The 24,166-nt window shown below is 44.2% G+C and overlaps 1 protein-coding gene across 7 annotated transcripts in view; it reads right to left on the reverse strand.

Moving 5' to 3' along the window:
• Positions 1-24,166, reverse strand: part of evi5b (ecotropic viral integration site 5b) — a 59,213-nt gene that overhangs the window by 14,896 nt on the left and 20,151 nt on the right. For 5 of the 7 annotated variants that reach the window (XM_042057954.1, XM_042057956.1, XM_042057957.1 and 2 more), the window contains 16 exons: positions 20,123-20,312; positions 16,759-16,983; positions 15,008-15,082; positions 14,077-14,202; positions 13,391-13,534; positions 12,828-12,917; positions 12,333-12,430; positions 11,913-11,973; positions 9,186-9,239; positions 7,499-7,531; positions 6,674-6,826; positions 5,383-5,514; positions 4,888-5,028; positions 4,496-4,654; positions 3,666-3,812; positions 2,514-2,609 (listed from right to left, as the gene is read on the reverse strand). In XM_042057954.1, the coding sequence (XP_041913888.1) occupies positions 2,514-2,609; positions 3,666-3,812; positions 4,496-4,654; positions 4,888-5,028; positions 5,383-5,514; positions 6,674-6,826; positions 7,499-7,531; positions 9,186-9,239; positions 11,913-11,973; positions 12,333-12,430; positions 12,828-12,917; positions 13,391-13,534; positions 14,077-14,202; positions 15,008-15,082; positions 16,759-16,983; positions 20,123-20,312 (1,924 nt within the window). The remainder of the gene's footprint in view (positions 1-2,513; positions 2,610-3,665; positions 3,813-4,495; positions 4,655-4,887; positions 5,029-5,382; positions 5,515-6,673; positions 6,827-7,498; positions 7,532-9,185; positions 9,240-11,912; positions 11,974-12,332; positions 12,431-12,827; positions 12,918-13,390; positions 13,535-14,076; positions 14,203-15,007; positions 15,083-16,758; positions 16,984-20,122; positions 20,313-24,166) is intronic. The other 2 variants (XM_042057955.1, XM_042057958.1) reach the window with 2 other exon arrangements.

The following is a 24,166-nucleotide window of genomic DNA, read 5'->3' on the forward strand; positions in this document are numbered from 1 at the left end:
ATAAATCAGTATTTGTTGCACAAAAGCGTGTCCCCACCATTACACCTGAGAGAAAGCCACTGCTCCAGGCCTGTAGTGTCAGGTTAACCAGAGAAAGAGCACTGATGCCAGGGCCAACCCGCAGCTGCAACCTCAACGAGGCAACCAAACCACAGGCCCAACCGTGCGAGAAAAACAGAGAAAGAGAGAGAGAGAGCCAAGTTTCAGGATCCTGGGCATCAAATCAAACCTGTGCAGGAACTAGTCAAATTTGACCAAGAACACCACAGCATGTCCAGGCTGTGGCCACGACCAACACAAGCACCCAAGCATGTAAACCACCATAAGGCCAATGTGCCTCCATGTTTTCTTCGGTGTCTTGGCAGGTATTAACGTTTAGCAGCTGCAACTGAAGGTGTAGTATAGTAGTGCAGCAGCAGCAGCAGCAGCAAAACCAAAGTATGTGATTTGACTTTACTGTGGTTTAGGATAACACTGATGGCTGAGGTTGAATGGTAGCAATTCACTCTAATCTGAGTGATTCAAGACAGCCAATCTTTTTTAACACCTCTTTTCCGAGACAGACAATATGTCTTCACATGCACCCCATTTCTGTCGTCATGCGGAGTTGAGGTACTCCACCATAAAAAGTTAAAGGCCATTGTCTACACGCATACACAGTCATACTGGGATATTCAAGACGACAGTGTCACAGCAACACAACCAAATTAACTTGGTTGCTCTTTGTCAGAGGACTGTTTGCTCCGGCACCAGTTAAACCGTTATGCAAGCAGTTCTGTGGAACAAATCAGAACGGACATCTTTGGTGACTTTTGATCGAGTTTCTCAGACACCTGGATCACCTTTGCCTCAGATTGCTGTGTACTCTCCCTCTGATTCAGATTTACAACTGAGGTGTTTATGATCTGTGGAGAGGAAAGTGTCTGTGTGGGATGAGTCAAATGGAAACCAGGACTAGGCTGAAAATGAGACAGGTTTGAAGAACAGAATAATAATAATAATAATAATAATAATAATAATAATAATAAATCTGCTAAGACAAGCTTAGAGACATCAAGTAAACTACTACCAAAGTCCCTTCACACCTCTGAGATAAATATACAAATGGGTGTGTGTGCACCTATGAGATACATATAAAAAAAAATGTGTGTGTTTGTGTGTACATCTGCACGCACACACATACTCAGCCACACTCATACACAAACATATTCACACTCACACACACACACACACACACACACAGCACACCATCCTCTTGACAGAAACATGCAAAAAAAATAGCTTGTGCAAGTCAAGAAACTGTGGTTGCATGCATCACTGCTGATATGAGCTCAACTTATAAAATCAGACCAGATGATCCGACAGCTATCATAAATCGTGCAGATTTCTGTACTCTCACTCAAAAAGCGCTATGACATTTTAATTTGCATGAAAAAGTCCCCTGCTCGGAGTTGTGAGCCATTGGAACAAAGTTGATCTCTCGTGTAGCTGTTGGCTTGGTTACCTTGCAATGTTTGGCTCGTGTTTTCTTGAGGATTAGTAATACCCAAAGTGATGCAACTGAAAGCAACAACACACACACACACACACACAGCACTGTTCATGCACACATGCAAAGTGTGCATGCAAGAAAAAACAAACAAACAAAAACAAAATATACATTTAAAAAGGGTAAAATAACAAACTTCCCAAAAGGTAATATGAACACCTGGTTTACTAGCCATCGAAAGGTGGCACCATTCTCTGAGATGTGCTCTATCAGTTAGTTGATTACAGATACACATTAGGTAACAGAAATGTGGTTTTGAGTGGACAAATGAATATGGCCTACATAAACAGTAAACTGTACGCTGCAGTGGGTCTGAACTCTTCTGGAAGGACTGTGCACTGCAACAAAGACAGCACTCTGGACTGTAAACTGGATGGACTCCATCAGCAGAGGCTGAGGGACTGGGGGACAGTGGTGATGCACTCCATCAGACTGCTGACGGCAAGGACACTATGAGAAGTATGGTCGATGACACTTGTGACATACCTGTCACAACTCACTGCAAGCGCCTCATGCTTATATATCCCTTAGTACATTCATGTGGATCTTTGATTTAGTATCTTTTACTGTCCATATTATTCATGTGGATTTGTTATTTTATCATACTGTTTATGTTGTAAGTTTATGTTGTGTGTGATGTCTTAAGCTACTGGGACCTTGAATTTCCCCGTGGGGGTCAATAAAGTATCTATCCATCTATCTATACCATAGGCTATGTGAAGTGAAGTGAAGTGTGTGTGTGTGTACATAATGTAAAGTGATAGGCAGTTTGACATTTGTTTGGATTTATTGTCCTATGTATAATGATTGCTTTGGCAAATATAGCCAATATAGCACTCTGAATTGTAATTGTGTGTCTGTGTGAGTGTGTGTCTGGTGCATTGCAGGGTAGAGGGGAACAGAAAGAGAGAGAGAGAGAGAGGGAGGGAGGGAGGGAGGGAGAGAAGGAGGCAGGGAGGAGTACCTGAATCTCCAGTTCAGAGATGTGCTGCTGGAGCTCAGCCATGGCCGCGATGTTGTCCGCCTCTCGCAACCTCACAGCCATCACCTCTTCTTTATTCTGCCGAAGTGTGACGGCGACGGGGGGGTGATGAAGCAGAGAGATAGGCAGAGACCGCGAGAAAGAATGACACAGAGAGACACAGAGTGGAAGGAGGGAGGGAGGTAAAACAGCATGAGAAACAAAATGAGACAACAGAAAAGAACACAGATATGTGCATTTATACAGATGCGCTGCTCGGATATGCTCTGGTTCATTATCAGCAAAGAGTTTCAACAGTGCTGTGCAGACAGGCAATCTGACCCGATGGATGTGCAAAAAAAGAGAGAAAAAAGCTAAGAAAACAAAGTTAAAAGCAGAACCTATACACTTCCTTTTTTTCTCTCTCACTCTCTCTCAAGTGCCGATTCTGCGGAGGCATCAGATAAGAGAGCTGCCGGGTTATCTTTCTACACACTCACGGTGGGGGAGCATGGTGAAATACTTGCTAGCAAACCCAATCACAGAGACCAGCAGCGCTAGCAAGTCAACATCACCATCATAGTCATCAGTGGCTGCTGCACCACTGTGATGGTGATGTTGACTTGCTATTACAAAGGATCAACAAGGTCAATTTCAAAACTCTCTCTTTACATGTCGTTGACATAAATCAGTAATGTCCATGTCAGGAGTGGCTGTTGTGGCAAGCAAACCTAGACCAGCTAGTGTTGATTGACCAACAATGCCTTTGTTTGGACTTTCATTAAATCAATTTCACTTTTCAGTCACTTTTTGCTCCAACAAATTAAACACTAACCTATTGCTTCCTCTGAGGCAGTACATAAGACATACAGTAATTTCCTGTGCATTAGCTGCATTGTGTATAAACCGCAGAACAGCATTTTATGCAAGTTAAAAAAACGAAACCATATTAATACCATATTAACTGCCCCCGTGTATTAACCTCTAGCTGATAACTGAAGAAATTTTACAAAAATCAATGTATAAACCTCGGCTTATACTGGGAAATTACAGTAAGTGTGTACGTTTGCACGCTGTCTTGCAAAGAGGGAAGCTTTTACAGAAGTCAAAGCTGAAATGGACTGTACCAATCGGGCTAGGGTGGCGGCTCCTCACCTTACACTCGATCTCGGCCAGCTTGCGCTTGACGACCTGCATCTGGGAGTGCAGCTCCTTGTTCTGGCCAGTCACGGTCTGGAGGCGCTCCTGGACGTTCCGGGACTCCATCTCGGCTCGCCGCAGCTGGTTGCTATGGATCTGGTTCTGTTTCCCAGGGTAACATGGCAGGACAAAGAAAGAACATTAGACACAACTCAACTTCATTCTGTGTTTTACCGTACCATCTTAACCTAGTAAATAAGGATAGTTACATCCTATGTATACTTTCTCTCGAGTTTTGAACAAAAGCTGCCAAGAACAAATAATGCTAGATATCTGCTGCCCTCTAGTGGCCAGGTCCTGACATTACAAGTGAAGCCAAGCTGCATAAGCACGAAAGACTGCCAGCACAATGACTTTGCCTCAAAGTATGACTAGTGTGCAAAATTACTCTGAACATTGGCGTCTCTAAGTGAATTATATTTATGTGCACATGCTCATCTTTCTGTGAGTGTGAATTTCACTTTGTGTTCTCATGTTCATGTTTGAGTCTGACAATGTGAGTATGCAAGTGGCGCCAGTTTGTGTGTGTTTGTGTGTGTGTGTGTGTGTGTGTGTGTATGTTAATTAATCTGGCTAGCTGCTGATTTTAACCTTGATGGCTGCAGCCTTTGTTGATATTCTAATGTGTTTTTTCTTTCTTCTACTGTTTTTAATGTAATTTTTATTCTGTAACACTTTGAGATTTCTTGAGAATTAATATAAAGTGTGTTACAAATAAAATGTATTATTATTATTTGTATGTGTGTGTGTGTGTGTGTGTGTGTGTGTGTGTGTGTGTGTGCTACCTGAGTCTCCAATTCTAGCATCCTCTGGCGTGTCTCTCGGAGCTCGGCCTGGGCCTCGGCTTCCCTCAGCCGCACGCTCATCAGCTCGTCCTGGAGCTCGCTCACCGTGTTTTTCCTCGGGCTGTCCTTCCATCGGCCTGCCGTCCGCGCCAAGTGCCTCTGCACACAAACAGACACACACACAAACACAGACTTATTATGTTGGGTACTGTGACATGCAATACTCCCATCGTCTAATTAACAAACATACTCAGATGGCTAAGGTTGTGGCTGTTGAGGAAGTAGTTGCATTTATAGTTGGTACACTTCCTTGTACAAAGTCTTTGTGTACAGTATGTTTATGAGTGTGAGTGATCATGATGAAGTGTGTGTTTGTGTGTGTGCATGCTGACCTGCCAGTGGTCCTCCAGGTCTCGGACCTGCTGTCTGAGCTCCTTGAGTCCAGTCAGGGCCTCCGCCTCCCTCAGTTTCACCCCGATGAGCTCCTCCTGCAGCTGCACCACGTTATTTTCCTCCGGCAATGACGTGTTCCTCTGAAAGAAACACACACAACAGTGTCAATTAGGTCTTGTGCCACTAGGGTTATGTAAATCTGGTGATTTACTGACTCCACTCCATTAATGATATGATTTATGTGCCAATGAAATTCAAGTGGCACATTAATATATGGGTTGCTAATATATTGCACAATAGTTCTCATATTTATGGGAACTCCGTAATGAAGAATTCATTTCCATTCCAGTGCATTTTAAACTCTACGGATGGCCTTCTGAAGACACACTGTCATTAATCAACACATCACAGTTATTTGTTATCATTGTGTCAAAGTACTCATCCTGCTTAGCGTAATACAATAGTGTGTGCATAGCCTGAAAAATGGGACACACCCTCTCTATGTCCAGGATCTTGTCCTGCATCTCCTTGAGGGCGCACTGAGACTCGGCCTCCTTGAGCCGGGCCTGAACCAGTTCCTTCTCCAGCTGCAGGATGAAGTCCTCCGAGTAACGCCAGTTCCCCTTCTGAGAGAGAGAGAGAGAGAGAGAGAGAGAGAGAAAGAGTGAGAAAATGACTGAGAATGCTATTATCATTTTATATCAAACCAACGTAGAGCTATTAGAAAGGCAAAATCACACATCATGTAGAGGTTCTGAGGGCATTGCTTTAATCTCACTCACAGACCAGCTTTTCTCCTGTAGCATGGACCCCTCGTGTCATTCATATTTAATGTGCAGTGCGCTGAATACAAAGCTTTGAACAATGCATCATAATTTCCACTGCAACTCTTCCACAGGCTGTTTGCATAATGTGTAATGGAGGGTCTCACTACACAAGTCAGCAACGAGCTACATTATGTTAAACAGCTGCTCAAACACCCTTTTATGTCATGAAACACATTACGAATCAAACGCCCTGACGGCCAGCGTATCAATACTTAAACAGCTTTTTATTCCGCCTCCGTGGCCCACTTGATATGATCCACAGGAGCAGCAGTGGCTCGTCGTGGCCCGTTGCATATTCATGAGGCACTTATGCATTGGAACGGGCCTAAACAAATGCCTGCTGGTGCAGTGCCACCATTCGTGTACTGATCTGAAGTCAGCTGTTTAAAGAGCAGTGGCAAGACCGAAGTGTGATCTGGCGGAAAAATGAAACACAAAACACTGATACACTCGTTCGATAACTTTGTACTCTAAAGAGAGTCTGTTTTCTGTTGCAGACAACATACATTTTTTCTCCTTCTCAAAAGCAGGTTTGAAATTGTGTCCAAACATAAGAAAGTGCAATGGTAAATGTGTACAGTAGTCATAAAATAAGAAATAGTGCATGCATGTAACTTCGTGATTTCACATAAATCTGCTGCCTGTAAAGTGGCCACAATTTTCAACAGCCGTTTGCAAGCTGCATAAGAATTGACAAACTCTGACAAAAATGCAAGTCACTCTCAGACATAACTACAGAACTCTGCAGATAGGACAATACCCCACGTTACACAACTTTCAAAAATTTACCTCAACAAGAACAACATGCGAGCACAACACACCAACGCTCTCCCCGACAGTTCCAGTGACAACCCTGGAACTTCCCATTCTGCATGTAAAAGTACGGTCGTTTCCAGACGAGCTCTCCAAAACTCTTCCAGCCCTCTAGGTGGCGATGTGACACTGCAGTGGTGCTTACCCCTTGCTGCTGATGGAGCTGCTGGAGCTGGCGGATCGTGTTGTGGGCCTGCTCCAGCTGAGCGTTGGCATCCTCGCTCTGCTGTTTGACCGTGGCCAGCTCCCGCTTGACCAGGTAGTTCTCCTCTGCCTCTTGCGCTCGAGTCACCTGCCCCTTTAGGCCAGGGGAAGAAAGGAGGGAGGGATGACGGGGGAAGGATGGCCAACCAAGGAGTGGGAGAGGAGAGTCGTCAGGTGTGTGTGTGTGGAAAGGTTGTGTGTGAGGGTGTGTGAATATGGGATTCAGGTGAAAAGATGAGGTACAAACGGATGGCCGGGGAGAAAAATGAATGTGTAAAAACGGAAAATAATAATGGAAAAAAAAAAAAAAAAAAAAAAAAAAAAAAAAAAAAACACAAGCAAAAACTTGGGAGTACAAGTGTGGAACAGGCCATTCTCGTCTTGCTTGCTAAGCCTTTTCTTGCCTCCTGGCAGCAAAAAAAAGCCTCTTTGGGGGCAGTTGCCGATTTGGATCGGGTTAGATTTCATGCATCCAAAATTTGGGGCATGCAGTTATTGGACTTGGCATAGTGAGCCGGTGGTTTGGTGCATAAAATCTCACTGCCCTCCACTCCCAAGTGTGTGGAGCCACATGGCACCTCGCCGAATGATTTGCAAGCCAGTATCTTCTGTGATTTCTTTCTTTTTTTTAAACTTAGTGACTATGGGCATGCAGAGTTGAGGCGAGCGATAGAACACAGATAAAACCAAGGGAAGAAAAATAAAAGATAGTGAAAGGTTAGATTTGCAGAGGTTGAGAGGGTGAAGTGAAAAAAGAGATTTATACCTGGATCAATCTATCTGCCAAGGAAGCGCTTTCCTAAAAACAAATAAAAAACAGAGGAGGGAGATATGCACAAGAGAGCACAAAAGAGAGAGAAAGAGAAAGCATACAGACACTTCTTTAAAAAGGAAAAGATAACTAAACAAAGACAACAAACAACAACAACAGGCTTTAATTTATTTGACAGAAAAAAAACAGCAGTAAGTTCCTTAGTTCCTTTCTCTACCCCTCCTCTGTTTGAACTTGGGCAGACTGTCGCCAAAGGGCAAACGCAATCTCAAAAAGACAGAAATTTGAAACTGTCAAGATGAGGAGGAGTAGATAACGGAACCAGCCCTAAGAGAATGACTGGACGGAACAGCAAGGTACAGTATACACAAGTGTGTGTGTGTGTACGTGAGCGAGAGGGTGCAGTAGTGACTTTGCAAAAAAGAGCTTAAATAATGTGTGACTGTGTGCTGGTGAGAAGTGGCAAAGCACAGGAAAACAAGAGACAAAGAGGAAGGCAGGACAGGGTGAGAGATCGCGGATTAGAGATAGAGGAGTTATAGAGAAGTAGCAGATGCCTCCCGAGGCAAGGGGTTTCAGGTGCCATGCTTGCTGTAATCGAGGGGGGTCACGTTCTCCAGGGTGACTGCAACTGTTGTTGTTAGGGAGGACGGTTGTCGGGGACCAGGAAGCTGCTGTCCATGGCCGGAACGGAAGCATCATGGGAATGAGATGATGGTGTAAGAGGAGAAGCAGGATGTCAGAGCGCTACCTGGGAAGGCTCGTGCTTTTTTTGTTCATGGTAACAGTGATGCGAGAACAGCCATGCACGCTCAAGCAACAGGTCAGCTCAGCAGCATGCAGAGCATTGATCACATGACTAGTAGCACAACTTCCTCTTGCTGGAGGGGCCAGCCGTCAGTCCAAGCTCAACAGATTTACCGGCCTCTCAAACGCCAGCTAGTTAGCAGTCTCATCATTTAAAAAGAACTTAGACTCAAACTTGCTTTTAGAAGTTTGGATGCTGAATGAGCTACTGCCCAGGAACCAAGAATTTGAGTTGGCCCTCAGCACTTGAGCTGAGCAGTCAGACTCGTCTTCCATAGGTAATCAGAGCCACATTTAAGTGGTACCTGTCTGTGAAAATGCCCATGCAGAAATGGACAATGATACACAACCAGGATCTGCTCACAACCACAGTAGCAGTCTACAGCTGACTTGCCTGTCAAACTAAACATCCACGTCACCTGAGCACAAAAAACAAAGCTCTAGGATTTCCTGCTCTACAAACAAAATTAAAATTAAATGACACCAATACATTTTCTTTATTCATCGTGTCACACACACTCACACACTCAAACATTGAGCAGCTTAGTGCCCATGACATACACCGGTGTTATTCATTGAGAGCCTGTGAGCAGAGTGCTGGATGCGAGTGTGATTAATAGGCAAGGCCTGGGCAAGCGTTGACTCGGTCAGGATGAAGATGGGGTAAATGAGGTGTGTTGCCATGCAGTGGACAGATGGACCCTGATTTTGAATGGACCTCTGTAAATGGTGGAGGAGGAAATTCAACCAAATGCTCTTGGAAGACTATGGAGCCACGTGGATTTGAATGACCAGCTCTCCTCAGTGAACTGAAGTACAGTGGATCTGTCTCTCTTTTCCCCTGTGCTCCTCCTCCTCTCTTGAGTGCACTCACCTTCTCCAGCGTGTCGATCCTCTGCTTCAGGAGCCGGTTCTCTGTTCGCAACCTCTGTGGTGGTGGAGGGAAAACACACCCATACATGAATGGGATCCAACACACACACACGATTTTCCATACAATGGATTGAAAAAATTTCAGTAAAGCAGGTTTGGGAGAGACAAACTGAGACAAGCTATTAGACAGTCTATTTTACAATTTACCTTATTATATTCATTATTTCTATATAAAGTTACCTTATTATATTCAATCATACAAACTAGGAGGAAGTCATCCTGAAAAAAAAAAAACATCAGGGATTCTACTCACTACAGTTAACAACCTTGCTGCAAGGTGTTAAATCAGGGTACCCCCAGAATTGTCAGACCTAAATTTAAGACTTTTTAAGACCTTTTTAATACCACTTCAGATGAAATTTAATACCTACATCGCACCCATTCAGATAGAATAAATAATATTAAAGGTAAGATTAAACCTCAAATAATTACTATTTACAAGTGTTTGAACATGCCAACATGAACATGACGGTAGTAACGTGACTGAATGTCCCGCTTCATGGACAAATTTACACGGAATAGAACCTAGTTGATTTCAGGGATTAAAGTGAAAAAAAAAATAGTTTGATGATTCCTATGGTTTGTGTACCCTGTAGCCTCGTTTTAGCTGCCAATGGCCGCCATGTGAATAAGGCAAATTGAGAGTGTTCTTGATTGAGATTGAGTTTTCCTGATGAACAAAACAATATTTCAATACCATCCCTGACCATTGCTGATTAGCCATTGCTGTTCTTTTCTACTGCAGCAATATTGTAGCAAGGCTTTAACTTACACTCTTATTTAATTACTTCAGCCCAAAAGTGTTTAAAGGGGAGATTTTTTTTCTTGTTAATATGCAATTCAACACCAAGTAAAATCTATAAAATCAAGTTTGCAAGACTTCACATTTCCTCATCAAAGTAACGAATCAGAACAGTCTAGATATTGTTCATATTTCCATTTGTTGCCTCATCTGCATTTAATGAAAACATGGTAATTTTGAGTTTTACAGACAACTCAGTTTTCCAATGAGCAGTAATACTGTGTGTGCTCATGTAGGAGGTCTGCGCATCTGATAACGACAATCTGGAGAGGGCGCTTTTGTCTTCAGCAACAGATTGCATAAGGTTGACAAGAGGTTGCGATATGGTGAGGGACAGGTCGTGTTGCGCTATGAAAGAACATGCGTAGCCTACTTCCTGTGCGCAAACACGGTCAGCCATAGATAACCGTAGCCTACCTCTGTTGTGGTGGCTAGTTGCACCAGGTAGGGAAGATGTCCTGAAGTGCACGAACGTTAACCTTATGGCGGTCTTCTGATTGTTGGCGTGCTAAAACGTTTTCCTATTGCATCCATAAACAATTTTCTTGCAGCAAACCGCGCAAAAGCAAACCCCTGGCACTTTATTTTTTTACACCATGGCTTGTTAGTTCTCCCCCGTTTCCAACAGCCGCCCATCTCCATTTATTTTTTTAACTTTAGGAACGCATCCATGACAGCTAGTGGCCTTGCCAAATAGACGCACACAAATCATGACGCTAATATGCAAGGTTCTGGTAGGCCTACTGGTTATGGTTTTGTGCTATACATTAATAATAGCAAAGTTTTAAGTTGACTATTTTAATTGCATGGTTATTTTTTGTCAACATACGCTCACAACCTACTATCGTTAAAATGAGGCCTAAGCAAAATGGGCTACAAGGCTGTCTGTGCGTCACAAACACGACTGACCCCCTTAATCAACAGTTCGCGATATTATTATTTTATGTTAACACGCTCAGTCAAAACCTTCCGTTTTGTGAAAAACATTGTGAAAAACATTGTTGTACATGTCATAACAGACGGGATAGGCATAGGCTACAGTTTATTTTGCGTCGCTTTACACATACTGTTAGTTGCATTGATCAAAAACTGTAACAATAATAGTAAGCTACATCGGGTGGCATAGCAGGCTATCTGTTCAAGTCATAGGTGACACCCAAAATGAATGACCTCCCCTGACAAGAGTTCGCGATAGTACGAAATTGTCTACATTGATGCACGGAAAGAACACAGCCTCCGAATTCGCACATAGAGCTCACAATATCATATCCAAAAAAGTTAAACGGATTGGGCAACCTCATCAGCTGTCTCGATTGTGTCACTATAATCCAACTTTTAGACCGTCCTCCAGACGTGTCTCTGATTGAGACACAGAAAGTTCTCAAGAACACTATTAGGTCTTTAAACATTTACCATCACACACATTCATTCATCGGACCTAATATTTGTAGTTGCCTTAAAAAAAGGAAAAGAAAAGGTGATAGACCCCCCCCCTCCTATTTTCTTTCTCACCGGATCTGCATCTATCTCAAATATGACATTTCTAAAATCAAATTGACAGAAATCCGTCGTACGACGGAGAACTTTAATCCTTGTCTGATTTACGCTACGTGAGGATATTAGACTAAATAAATCTACTGATCATTTGAAAAATTAAGACCTCCGTGAAAAAATTCCAGACTTTGAGGTGAAATTCAATACTTTTTAAGGCCTTAATTTAGGAAAATGAAATGTAATAATTTTTAATACTTTTAAGACTCCGCGGGTACCCTGTAAATGTTCTCTGAGAAATTAGTTGCATGGTTGTTAGTAGCTTCATTTTAACCTGATCTGAATTAAAGCTTTCGCGTTCTTGCTCAGACGTACCTTGATCTCCACCTGTTCCTCCATCTCCTTGGTTTTGATGGTAGTGTACTCTTTCTCCAACCTGTGGCCACAACACATAGAAGATGAACACACAGAAGGCAAACAAAGCAACATTAACAATCGGGATACATCCATGTCATTACTTGCCTGCACTGGGGCACTTATGCTGATAAAACACCCAAACAAATAACCGTAAACAACAACGAGCCAGCTACTTGCATAGAACAAAGAGTCTACAAAATGTACAACTACACACACAGTGAGTGAACATGGTCATTCGCTCCATCTTGTTTTCCTCTTCTTCGTCTTGACTCTTCTAAATCACTGTGTTCAGATGGACTGAAATGAAAGCCCTGCGTGTGCCAAGTCAGGCTGCTAAATGACAGAGAAACGTGCCAAGAGAGAACTGGAAAGACTCACTTCTTCATTTTCTTGGCGTTGTACTTGACTTGGTAAGCAGCTTGGATGACTTTGTCAGGGCCACTCTCCAGCTGATGGGGAATGACCTTCTGAAAGTGCTGCAAAACACATACACACACACACACACATATTTAGAAATGAATTATGGCACACTTAGTCAAGTTCAAGTAATTCAATGTGCTTTACATAAACAAAAGCAAACAGTAATAGCTAATAAAAGCATAGAAGGGCAGTAGTCAAAGCATAGTTAAAAAAGTAAAGAATAACTTTAGAAATCGTGTACAGCTTTATGATGTAATAGGATGTGCAAATCTGACCATGTGTTATTTGCCCATTTTGGAAAATGTAAAGCACCTTAGTAAAATAAATACATAAAACAAAAAAAGCATAAAAATATAATAGTAAAGTAACCCATTATTAGTAATACTGCAATCCCCCACATGCATGTTCAACTATGGGGCAGCACACACAATGGAACAACACTGCAGCCAGTACCTGTAACATTCCCTCCATATCCAGCTGGATGAGTTCAGCCTGGTTCATCTGCAGGATAGCCAGACCCACACGGAACACAATCTCCAGACCCTACAAACACCCACACACACACACACACACACACACACACGTCAAAGGCCTGGAATAGGACCTACAGATAGCAGCTACTATAGCATCAACTGTCCAGCAGAGGGCAGTAGTACCTCATTACCAAGTCTCAGTCAAACAGCTGAGGTGTCGGAATGACAGACCTACAAGCTTGCAAGCATGTATATTGAGCATGCTAACAGGAGCCAATACATTTAATGTGATTATCAAGCAGCACACAGGAAGTATAACAGATGTATCTGAAAAGCTTCTGTATGTATACCCATGAACATGTCAAAGAGCTTTATATAGATGAGCATGTTAGCATTTTGTTTAAAGGACCATTGACGCAAGCGTGGATAATGGGCACTGGTTTAGTTACATGTCCCATTATAGTGGCACCAAAACATATATGCAGAAACTTGTGCAAGTGTGTTTGTGTGTGTATATGTGGGTGTAATGCATGTGTATCGCACCTCGCACATGAAGATATCGAATATCCTGGTGGCGACAGGCAGGGGGAAGGAGGTGAGGAAGATGGTGAGGAACCAGGAGGAGGCGTACATGGAGGTGTGGAAGCTCTGAGCCTGGAAGTGCACATGGAGCTCTGGCAGGTGCTCCTGAAGGGGGGCAAAGACCACACACACACACACGAGAGAGAGAGAGAGAGAGAGAGAGAGAGAGAGAGAGAGAGTGTGAGACGAGGAGGGTGAGGGGGGGGGGGGGGGGGGGGGGGTGGACAGATGAAGAGTGACCCAAATAGAAATACAGAGAGGTTGAGATTAAGAGACAGAAGAAGAAGGGGAGTGTATACAGAGACGGGTGGTGAGAGAGTGGAATGGACAGATACAGGGGGTGAAACAGAGAACAAAGGAACGGAAGATTTGAGACTAAACGCAGTGAGGAGAAGAGGAAGCAGAGACAACATTCAGTTTCAGTGCTTATTGAGCATGACTCCTGTTCTGATATTCTTGGGCATCGTTTGCATGGCATTTCTGTTTTGCTGAAGCAACCGCCACAGTCACACACCACAAAACAGGATCTATGCAGCTTTGCAGTTCTCGGTGTTCATCTGGGTTTAGTTCAGATGGAGTGACACAGGAGGACAGGAGGAGACGAGAGAGAGAGAGAGAGAGAGAGAGAGCCTTGGGGAAAGTCTTACTTGGATCATGCACTCAAACTGGTACATGCAGAGGCCCAGCTCTGCCATGCTGGGCTTGAAGAGCTCCCTCAACCTGTAGTCCTGCATCAGCTTCACAAACACACAGAAGGCCTCCTCCTCTGGCATCTGTATGCGCACACACAGAGAGAGAGAGGAGAGAGAGAGAGAGAGAGAGAGAGAGAGAGAGAGAGAGAGAGAGAGAGAGAGAGAGAGAGAGAGAGAGAGAGAGAGAATGAGCAGAACAAGAACACATGTAAACATTTAGCATATTGCAGCATAGTAAACCACCACACCCCATATAAAAATGTTATGGAAGAACTAATGGTAAAAACACAGGCCATGTCTCATTCTTGCTGTACTCTCACTGAAAATCTCTGCCACCAATTCCCCATTTCTTTCTCACTCACACAGTAAAAGCTCTTTCAGCCTCCCCACAGTACACTCACAAACACACCTTCCTCAGTAAAAAACAACTCCAAAAAACAAACGAAAACATCTGGGCACCATCATGCATCACATACCACTATGACCTTCCACACATACATACACCAACCAAGGATGTTCAAATTAAGTAGTTAATAGTACTCTTATACAAAACAATGAAAAAACAACAATTGAGTATATACTTATTTCTCTGCTCAGAAGTGCCTGGTTGAGCTCATCTTTGGATTTGCATTCCAACTGCTACAGAGGTGTTTGATCAGCTGTCAGAGGGTAATTGTTTATTTGTTTGTCTGCTTGTGTGAATTTGTGTGTGCTGGTGAGTGTATTTGTGTATCTGGCAGGAGATTGTGTGCATTTGTGTCCTTGTGCATCTGTCTGCCTTTTGTGTATCCCCAGCTGTGTGTGTGTGTGTGTGTGTGTGTGTGTGTGTGTGTGTGTGTGTGTGTGTGTGTGTGTGTGTGTGTGTGTGTGCGTGCGGCCATGTTACCTGCATGAGCAGCAGACCCACGATGAATGCGCTGCCTTGGCAGTAGCCCACCTCACGGTCCACCAGAGAGTACGCCTGCAAACAGGAAGTGAGTGAGTGAGTGGCCAGCCAGGCAGCCATGAATTATCCAGAACAAAGCGAGAGGATCATGCACACAGATGTACACACACACACAGACACACACATACATACACACACACTTTCTCTCCCCCACACACACATACTCTCCAGCTCTTCCATACACATGTAAAACAGACAAACTGCATTGCTGGGAGATTTTTGAGGTTGAGGTGTAAGTGTAGAGTCAACACTATTAAAATGGGCCTCAGAATCCATCCACGGGACACACAACAGCCCCTTCATTCTCCTCCTCCCTGGTCCTCCTCCCCGGCCCACGGCTGGGGGAAGATGCTGCTTAGAGATTCCCTGAAGTACTTCTCGCCTTTATTTCAATTTGTGGCACCAAAACACAGCATGGGCACTTGAGTTATGCTTATAGATCCAGAGTGAGTCTCAGTGGCTTGGCACAGGGACAGATTGATATCCAGAGCGCAAATGTGATAGTGTCATCAACATGAGGAAGCACGGGAGGTTTTCAAAAACAAACTATGGGGAAGCTGAAACCAAAGCTGAAACTAAAGGCAGATAATGACGCCAATCCAACAAGCCAATAAGCGACAACAGCCACCGACCATATACAGTAATTTCCTGTGTATTAGCCATATTGTGTATAAGCCTCATGATAGTGTTTTAAGCAAGTTAAAAGAAAAAAAACAACAACATATTAATACCATATTAACTGCTCCCGTGTATTAACCTCATAGCTGAAGAAATTTTGCAAAATCAACGTATAAGCCACGGCTAATAGTTGGGAAATAACGATACTCGAGTCGCTCACCCAAACAAAGCTGTGAAACCGGTCAAGCACAGGGTGTTTTGGGTCAGTGGGAGAGAGGAAAGCCTGCACTTTCACTGCAAAGCATCGAAACGACAGATCAACAGAGAAGATGTTTTATTTTGCTAGTCATAACGAGTGGGTGCGAGAAAGTGGCTGTGTAAATGTGACTGAGGGAAGCAGAGACTCCAAGTCATATCTCACAGCAGTAAATAACCTGGCAGAACGAATGGGGTCAAGAACGGCCATAACTGTGAGGCAGCCATATTTCTGCCTGATCTGTGGCTGATCCAGCCTTGATGTGATTTAAACACCTCTAAGGCAGTGTGAGCTAAAGCTCCTGTTTGCACAAAAGCCTGGCTAATACCCTCTTGATTTAACATTCTGTCAGAAGCTCTGTCTGTGATTTTGTGCACTAAAAATAACACAAATCCAGCTGATTGAATGCTAGATTAGGTTGTTGTTTATTAGGTTACTTTTGGCCCTGAATTTGATGCTTCACTGACGTTTCTCTGCCATCTCATCCTAATCCACTTCATATCTATTTCTCACTGGCTTCCACTAAGGGTGTTTCAAATTCCCTTTTATTTCGGTGCCTAACATCTTGGCTCCAAGCATCACAACACTCAATGCATTACATGTGCATGACTCTAACTAAGTGCATTCAAGTTTCAACAACTGGGCCTCGGGTCTTGTATTATTACTTTGTGGCGATGTTAACATACTAAAAACCTGGCCAATAGACTAACTTCAAAAACTGGGCAGCCGAGTTTAGAGTTTGTGAGTTCCTTTGGGCTAGAAGGAAAGGACCTGGCACTGGCTCCCTCAGTTTAAGCCTCTGTCATATCCGTCTTACCTTCATGACGTTGAAGAGGACCTCCTGGCCCAGGCTGTCCTTCTCCTTAAAGAACTGGTGCTCGGGGTAGGTGCGGGCGATGTCGCGGCGGATCAGCTTCTCGCAGGGCGACGACATCTTCAGCAGCTCCGAGTACTGGTCCTTTATGGGCATATTCTGGGCACTGCACAGCAGCTGCCACACGATGGCCCGGAAGTGGTGAGGGATGCCTTTACGCACCAGGTCCTGTGACGACACACACAGACACACACACACACACACACACACACACACACACACACACACACAGACACCCTGCTTAGTCTAGATACAGATTCCAAAATGTACAAGACCACATGGTTGGCAGCTGGTTGGTTTTCCACTGAAAGAACATGCGGGACAGACACCATAGGGTAGGATTAAAGGCCTAATGTTTGATCTCGAAGTCTGTTTTACACCATGTGAAAATGTGCAATTCTTCAAATGTGTCCCCAGTTGGGGGTTCCAAAACATCTACAAATGAACTAATCATGGCAATCAAAAATAACACAAATCCAATCCATTCAGATCTGACAGATAATCCCAGAACTTCCTCTCCATTTAAACTAATTGACAAGACACTGTGAATCTGAGCAAAAAAAGTCCACTGTGTTATGTAAACACCCAAACTCATCATAAGCAGATTGAGTATCCCGGCCTGACCTGTCTAGACCAGCGCCACACAAACACACTGCACACAGGCGGCCCCCGTCTGCCATCCTCTGATCCGAATTTGACCGTGGGCCTTCAGTGTGTGCCGGCCGGGCGTGTTTTTACAACGGAGCACCTCGGGAATGATAATGTGATTTTTACGCTGCTGGAGTCTAATCTCAGCAGCGATGTCTTCAGCGGAGCCAAATGTTTTCCTTTTTGCGGTTTAGGTCTGTCGTGACTGCATTAAGCCCAGATCAAGAGCGGCGGAGAAAGAGAGAGAGAGAAACACAGAGACGGAGTCAGAGAAAGACAGATGGATAGAGAGAGAGAGAGAGAGAGAGAGAGAGAGAGAGAGAGAGAGAGAGAGAGGAGTGGGGGTAGTGCAGAGGTGGGGGAATGGGGTGATGTCAGGAAGGGGAAGTGTGAGCGAGAGCAAGAGAAAAACAACATGCTGGACCCACATTACGAAACAACATGCAGCAAGGGTAAGAGTGCTGGACGCTTACAGAGTGATATGGAGAGAGTTCAAATGAGGAGGACGATATAGGAGTGCGTGATGGAGACAGACTGTGGGCCAGCAGAGGGGATCAGGAGTGAGAGTGAGACTCGGGTGGAGACTGTGAGGGCGTGATCCTTCCTCGCTGTGGTGCTTTCTGTGTGTGTCTGGACATCTGCTTTTTCCCTGGGGCTGGGAGGCGGTCCGCAGGAGGGCAGGCCCATGGGCCAGCAGGACCAAAGAGTGCAGCTCTCACTGCTAGAAAAACCTGCCTCTCTCTCAGTCTGCTCTCTGTTTGCTCATAGCTTCTCTCAAAGCTCTCTCTAACTCTCTAGCATAAAAATGTACACACACACACACACACACACACACACACACACACACACACACACACACACACACACGTAGGCTCGGGATCATATTGCATCTTTCTGAAGCGCGTCACTGGGGATGACGACTCATGGGGCCCAGAGAAGCCCTGGAGGGGAGGCTGATCTCCACAACTCTGAAGACAACGGAGAAAAAATGTCAGCGCTGACGCAACAGAAACAATTGCAGTCTAGGCACTTTTTTTACCCTTACTGCCTCAGGTCAGCGGAAACAAGAGTTTAACAACTCGCTCGAAGTATATGTTTTTGTGTGCTCAGCAAGAACAATATGGCAAAATGGTCACTGTTTTTTAATCTTCTGCTGACAGTCTTCATAAAACCTGTCATGACTCAGGCGCAGAGACACAAAGAAATGCATTCATGGGGTTCCAGAAGCATTCTTAAGGTCAAAACAGAAGGGTCTTTGAAGTGAACTCTTAGAGACTTGGTTTGGTTAAAATACAAACCACCATGAAAGCCAATGTAGACCATGACCTTTCAAAACAGCATCACGTGTGGTGCACCCAAACACAGGGGTCAGGAGTGATAGTGAGACTTGGCTGGAGACTGTGAGGGCGTGATCCTTCCTCGCTGTGGTGCTTTCTGTGTGTGTCTGGACATCTGCTTTTTCCCTGGGGCTGGGAGGCGGTCCACAGGAGGGCAGGCCCATGGGCCAGCAGGACCGAAGAGTGCAGCTCTCACTGCTAGAAAAACCTGCCTCTCTCTCAGTCTGCTCTCTGTTTGCTCATAGCTTCTCTCAAAGCTGGTTAACCAGGAGGAATGTGTTCTTACTTAAGGACACTGACCAGAAGTAATCTGTTGCTGAGAAATCATAACAAAAGAAAATTGCTTTCAGACATTTCATGCATTCTGTACGATCAAAAACAACCAACCTTCCACCTGAGACCCATCAAATGAATACCAAACAGTCCTTGAAAGGAAAACAGTTCTTCATAGCAAGATGTTTTTAGTCAGGTGTTGAAAGTACAGTAGGGTAAAAATATTCAGGTGATCACTGGTTGTGCTGCCATTGAAGCTAGTACCAGTATTTAATTTGATAGTGTTTGTGTGCTAATTAAGAGGCTCAAATAAATAACAATAGAAAAAAAGAAAGAAAAACAAACAAACAACCTGCAATGTAACCCTATATTAGTACCTGTGAGTTCTATATATACACTGATGCTTAGGAGTCTTCTGAAATCCCTGCTGGTGTGTCATTCAGTACGTCATTATCTCGGGCGACTCATTTCTAGAATGTGTCTGGGTGTGATGACACATGAAACTCTTCAGCACAACAAGACTCTCCCTCTAGACTGCAAGCTCTTAAATCTTTTGCCCTGGCAGCAGCTAGGCTTGAGCAGTATCAAAGCTGAGGCTCCAGACACTTACAGTGGCACAGCTAAATATAAACCCTCTCACTGGCGGTTCAAGGACAGCGATGAGTGGTCGGTGAGGGTAACAGCTGCTGTGGTGCTATCTTTGCTGTGAGTTCCTCGGCAGTGACAGAAAACATGGGAGCATTTCCCGGGTTCAACCTGAGCAAGGCTTCTCAGACAGGGATTAAACCCTGAGGGAATAGGGTTGGATTTTCAGAGGACGGCTTTTCAAAATGCAATTTAGTCTCAATTCTTGTCACTCTAGAGATCCTTGCAGTCCCTATTTAATCCAATCATACCGCATGCAATAAGATTTAACAAGTCATACCTCTCACAGTCAGGTTGTCCAAACTTTGTTATTAAGATTAAGAGCACCTTATTACTTGGTAATCATGTATACATGCAGTACAGACACTGCCAACCCAGCTCTCCTCGCTGGAGTGAGCTCTTACTTTCAGCTGTTTCTCCTTCTTCTTGCGGATCTCTTCCCAGTCGTTGACGATGCGTCCCCACAGGATCCATGAGTCCTCCTCCAAGTGGGACAGGTTTGAGGAGGCTGAGGAGCTGGACACCAGCGAAGAGCCACTGTTCCTCCGTGAGCCATTCACAGAGCGCAGGGACTTACTGTCCGTCTCCAACAACCTGCCAGGGGTCACCAGAGATATGCTCAGTCAATTTCATTCATCTTCCAATCAGTTGTCAATGGTGTTGTTTTAAGACCAATATAATAACCTAAAACAGGGTTCCCACTTTAAGTCCAATGTAAAATTCCATGACTTTTCCCTGACAAAAAAACTGAATTTCCAAGACTTACTATATAATAAATGGTACAATATTACTGACCGATGAGTTCAGAGCAGCCGCGTAGCGTTCAAGAATCATTTACTTTTCTAGAGAGGGAGATGAATAAATGGGCATTGAATAAATAAAGTTCGGGCTACTCAAGCAAGCAGTAAAGCTAACCGGACATACACTAGTTCTGAAATAGTAAAGTAATTTTTAAACTGCTACAACAAAATTCCCTGATATTCCATGACATGATAAAATTCCCTGACTTTCCATGTCTGGAATAGACTGCAAAAATCCATGATATTCCAGATATTCCATGACCCGTGGGAAGCCTGCTAAAAGCAATCGAATCCAACGATTTCTTTAAAATTAAAATGCAACAATTTTGTCAACTAATTATTAACTCATTGAGCTGAACTCAAAAGGTCATGGAACGAAAACAGCTCACACAATCAGAGCTGTACATCTGTGACCAGTGACATGGATGAGAGCAAATTAGTCATGTACATGCTCTGCAGTGGTACACAAAATGCTAAATGCTAAGCTTATCAGAGTTTCCATCAATGCTTTCAAATAATATGAGCTACGCTTCGAATCACACCTCAGGGCAAATTCACACTCACTCCCCCTCCCACACACACACACACACTCATTCCTCCGCATTAGGGTTTTTCCATCACAAGGCAAACGCAGACTCATTGTGCTGGATGGACCTCAGGAGCCCTGGCTCTCCACCAGTGGGGCTGCGGCTGACCAGAGCGCAGAGCAGAGCAGAACGCAGAGCAGAGCAGAGCAGAGCAGAGCAGAGCAGAGGGAGCCTGAGGCCTGCAGAAAAAGGCCGCTTCCTTCCCAACAAACTATCCCCCTGTAATGTCACTGCCGGCATTTACTTGGCAGCACTTAATGCCCCCCCCCCACAGCCCTCCCCCCAACTCTGTGTGGAAATGGGCTCCTGGATGCCTTTGACACGGATCCCAAAGCACACAGTGAGCCAGGGCAGCGCCATCCTCCCATCTCCCTGCACTGTGATGGATGGATGAAGTCGTGGGTGTAGAGGACAGTGTGAGGGAAATGATGCGGAGCGTAAGTTTCTACGGAGGCTCACCATAGTGTGGAGAGAAGGCCTAAGCCTTCACATACTAACACACGCAGTTTCTGCCAGGGAACATTTTCAAATTGGCTCCGTTTTCCTCATAAATCCTTTTGAAGTCAGCTTGAGTGCATTTCCACACTCAAATAAAAAAGTACCATTATTAAATTCAATAGTAGCCTATGAGAAAAAGGTCAATGGTGATGTTTGAGGTTACTTTAAATAGCCTGGGATGTAGCTAGCTGTAGCTAGTCAGTCATTATTTAGGAGAAACCTTGGCCTACAACACATGTTTAATATCCAATTGAATCATCTACAGTTATTCATTTAACAGACGCTTTTATCCAAACCGACTTACAACAATGAGGAATAACATCAATCTACTTTGCAGAGGAGAGAGAACTTAGGCAACAATTAATGGTGCCGTCAGCAATTGCGCATTTGTTTATGATCATTTTTAAAATTATTAGCAGATGCTTTTGTCCAAAACAGCATCAATTATAATTTAACCAAGGACCAAACAAAACACACCAGAGAGGCCTCACCCCTACCTTCAGCATTCCCAGAGAAACTCCACACAGGGTTTTGTTTTTGTTTTGGGGACAGGCTGCCTCCACTGTTTCCAATTTACAGACCCTGGGCTACTTACAGAGACTGGGTTTCTTTTTTACAGTGTAGTGTACTCATGGAATGGGCAGCTAGGAGGAGCTGATTGCTGAATGTGGAAAAAAGCTAGTTAAGTGTTATTAAAGGAAATAATGGTAGAGAAATGAGGAGATAACAAAAGGAGAGAAGAAGGTAAGTGCATGGTAAGTACATGTTAGGTGTGTTGAGTTGTTAGGAGTGTTAGGAAGAGGAAGAGTTGGGTCTTCAAGAGTTTCTTGAAGAAAGAGAGGGACACACCTGCTCTTGGAGCAATTGGTAAGCCGTTCCACCATCAGGGAACTACAATTGAAAAAAAAAAATATCCAAGCGTTGAGTGGATCTCCACTCCTTTGGCAATGAGTCAAGGGAAATGCCTGGAAAATGCCGCTCTCTCCAGGGACACTCTCTACCCACACAAGAGTACGACTTTTCCAGGCCTGGGCTTTAAATAGGCTAGTTTTTGACATCTTCCACATTCCTGCTCTGCACTTGACTGAGCCTGTCTGACTGCACAATTTCAAGAAGACCGATTTCTGAATTTGTAAACCCTTAAAAAAGAAACACACTGTCTCTATCAGGGCTCCTGGCTCTCTAGGAATAGCAACATGCATGCAGTGCAGATGATGGGACTTCTGCCAGCCTCAGTTCATTAAGGGCTCTGGAGGTTCACAAACCAAATGATGTCTGTTGTGCTTAATGTGAACACACCATAATAATTAAATACACATGCATGTACACTTCTGAAGCTATTCTGTGGTGAAAAGTCTAGTCCTCTAGCCAAAAGGGGAATGAGTCTTCTCTACTTGAAAGTACTAATCAGATGTTCACAGACAGGTTCTTGAGAGTTCTTTACTGAGAGGCAGTTCAGTCTAAACTGAACTCGGGTCAGTGCTGTGACTGGGCCTCATTGCTCGGACAAGTGTCTCAGGGATCAGGCGACCGGCACACAAAGGGACTTGGAAACACGATCTCGGAAAAAGCAGCCGTGGCCTCTCAGAGGGAACTGGGGGGGGGGGGGAGTGTGTGCTAACTGTGGGTGTGTGTGGGGTGACATCATCGAGGGTGCTCCCTGATGGGGTGGGGTTACGTCTGAATTTGGGTCAGGATGGTGTAGGAAGTGGAGGAGTTTGGGGGGGGGGGGGGGGGGGGGGGTTAAGGCAGAGAGAGTATTGTATGTGGGAACAAGGAGACAAAATGAAGGGGGGAGGGTGGAAGGACAAGTAGAGGCGAGCGATTATGGGACAGCTCAGAAGAGGAATGACAGCTTCGAAACAGAAATGCTGGAGGACGAAAATTATTTTACTTTTTCAATACAAAAAATAGCTTTACAGCCAAATAACATTCACTAAATTCATACCCGTAACACAAATCACTAGCCCATGGGACCCGATAACAAATGATAAACAGTCTGTAATATCAGTGGTTCTTGTCTTCTGCCATCAGATGTTTAAAAACTCGCTGTAAGTAAGAATCAGCCAAGGCTTGGAGGCATTATAGATTTCCTGCCTGACCTGCATCTCTGGGCTCAAGCTCATGTTTGCCTTGCTCCAGTGACACATTCACCTTGACTCAGAGAGAGCAGATGGTAAACACACATGGAGCTCAGGAGCTCATGTGCTGCTGCTACCACTGCCTCACATGCAACAGAGATGGACAATACAGGTTCCCTTAGGAACTGACCGTTTACGTGCACTGCAAAGATATGCTTGACAACATACAGAAATATACACTCATGCCAGCTACTCAAAATCATATCCCTTCAAGCTTTCCAGTAAAATTGAATAAATCTTTGAGTTCCTTATTACATCCTTTTGAAAAAAGGAGGAACTCTCAGGCCAACTGGCTACATATCAACTTTGTTAAGCTAAGCATTGAGGTGAGAATAAGAGTGGCAATCTTCCATCAAATCAGGGCAAATGAAAGGTGTAAAAAGATAAAAACCATGTGGTGGCATTTGGCTGGACTCTACTAA

Source organism: Alosa sapidissima, chromosome 12 (assembly GCF_018492685.1).
Source record: "Alosa sapidissima isolate fAloSap1 chromosome 12, fAloSap1.pri, whole genome shotgun sequence".
NCBI lineage: Eukaryota > Metazoa > Chordata > Actinopteri > Clupeiformes > Clupeidae > Alosa > Alosa sapidissima.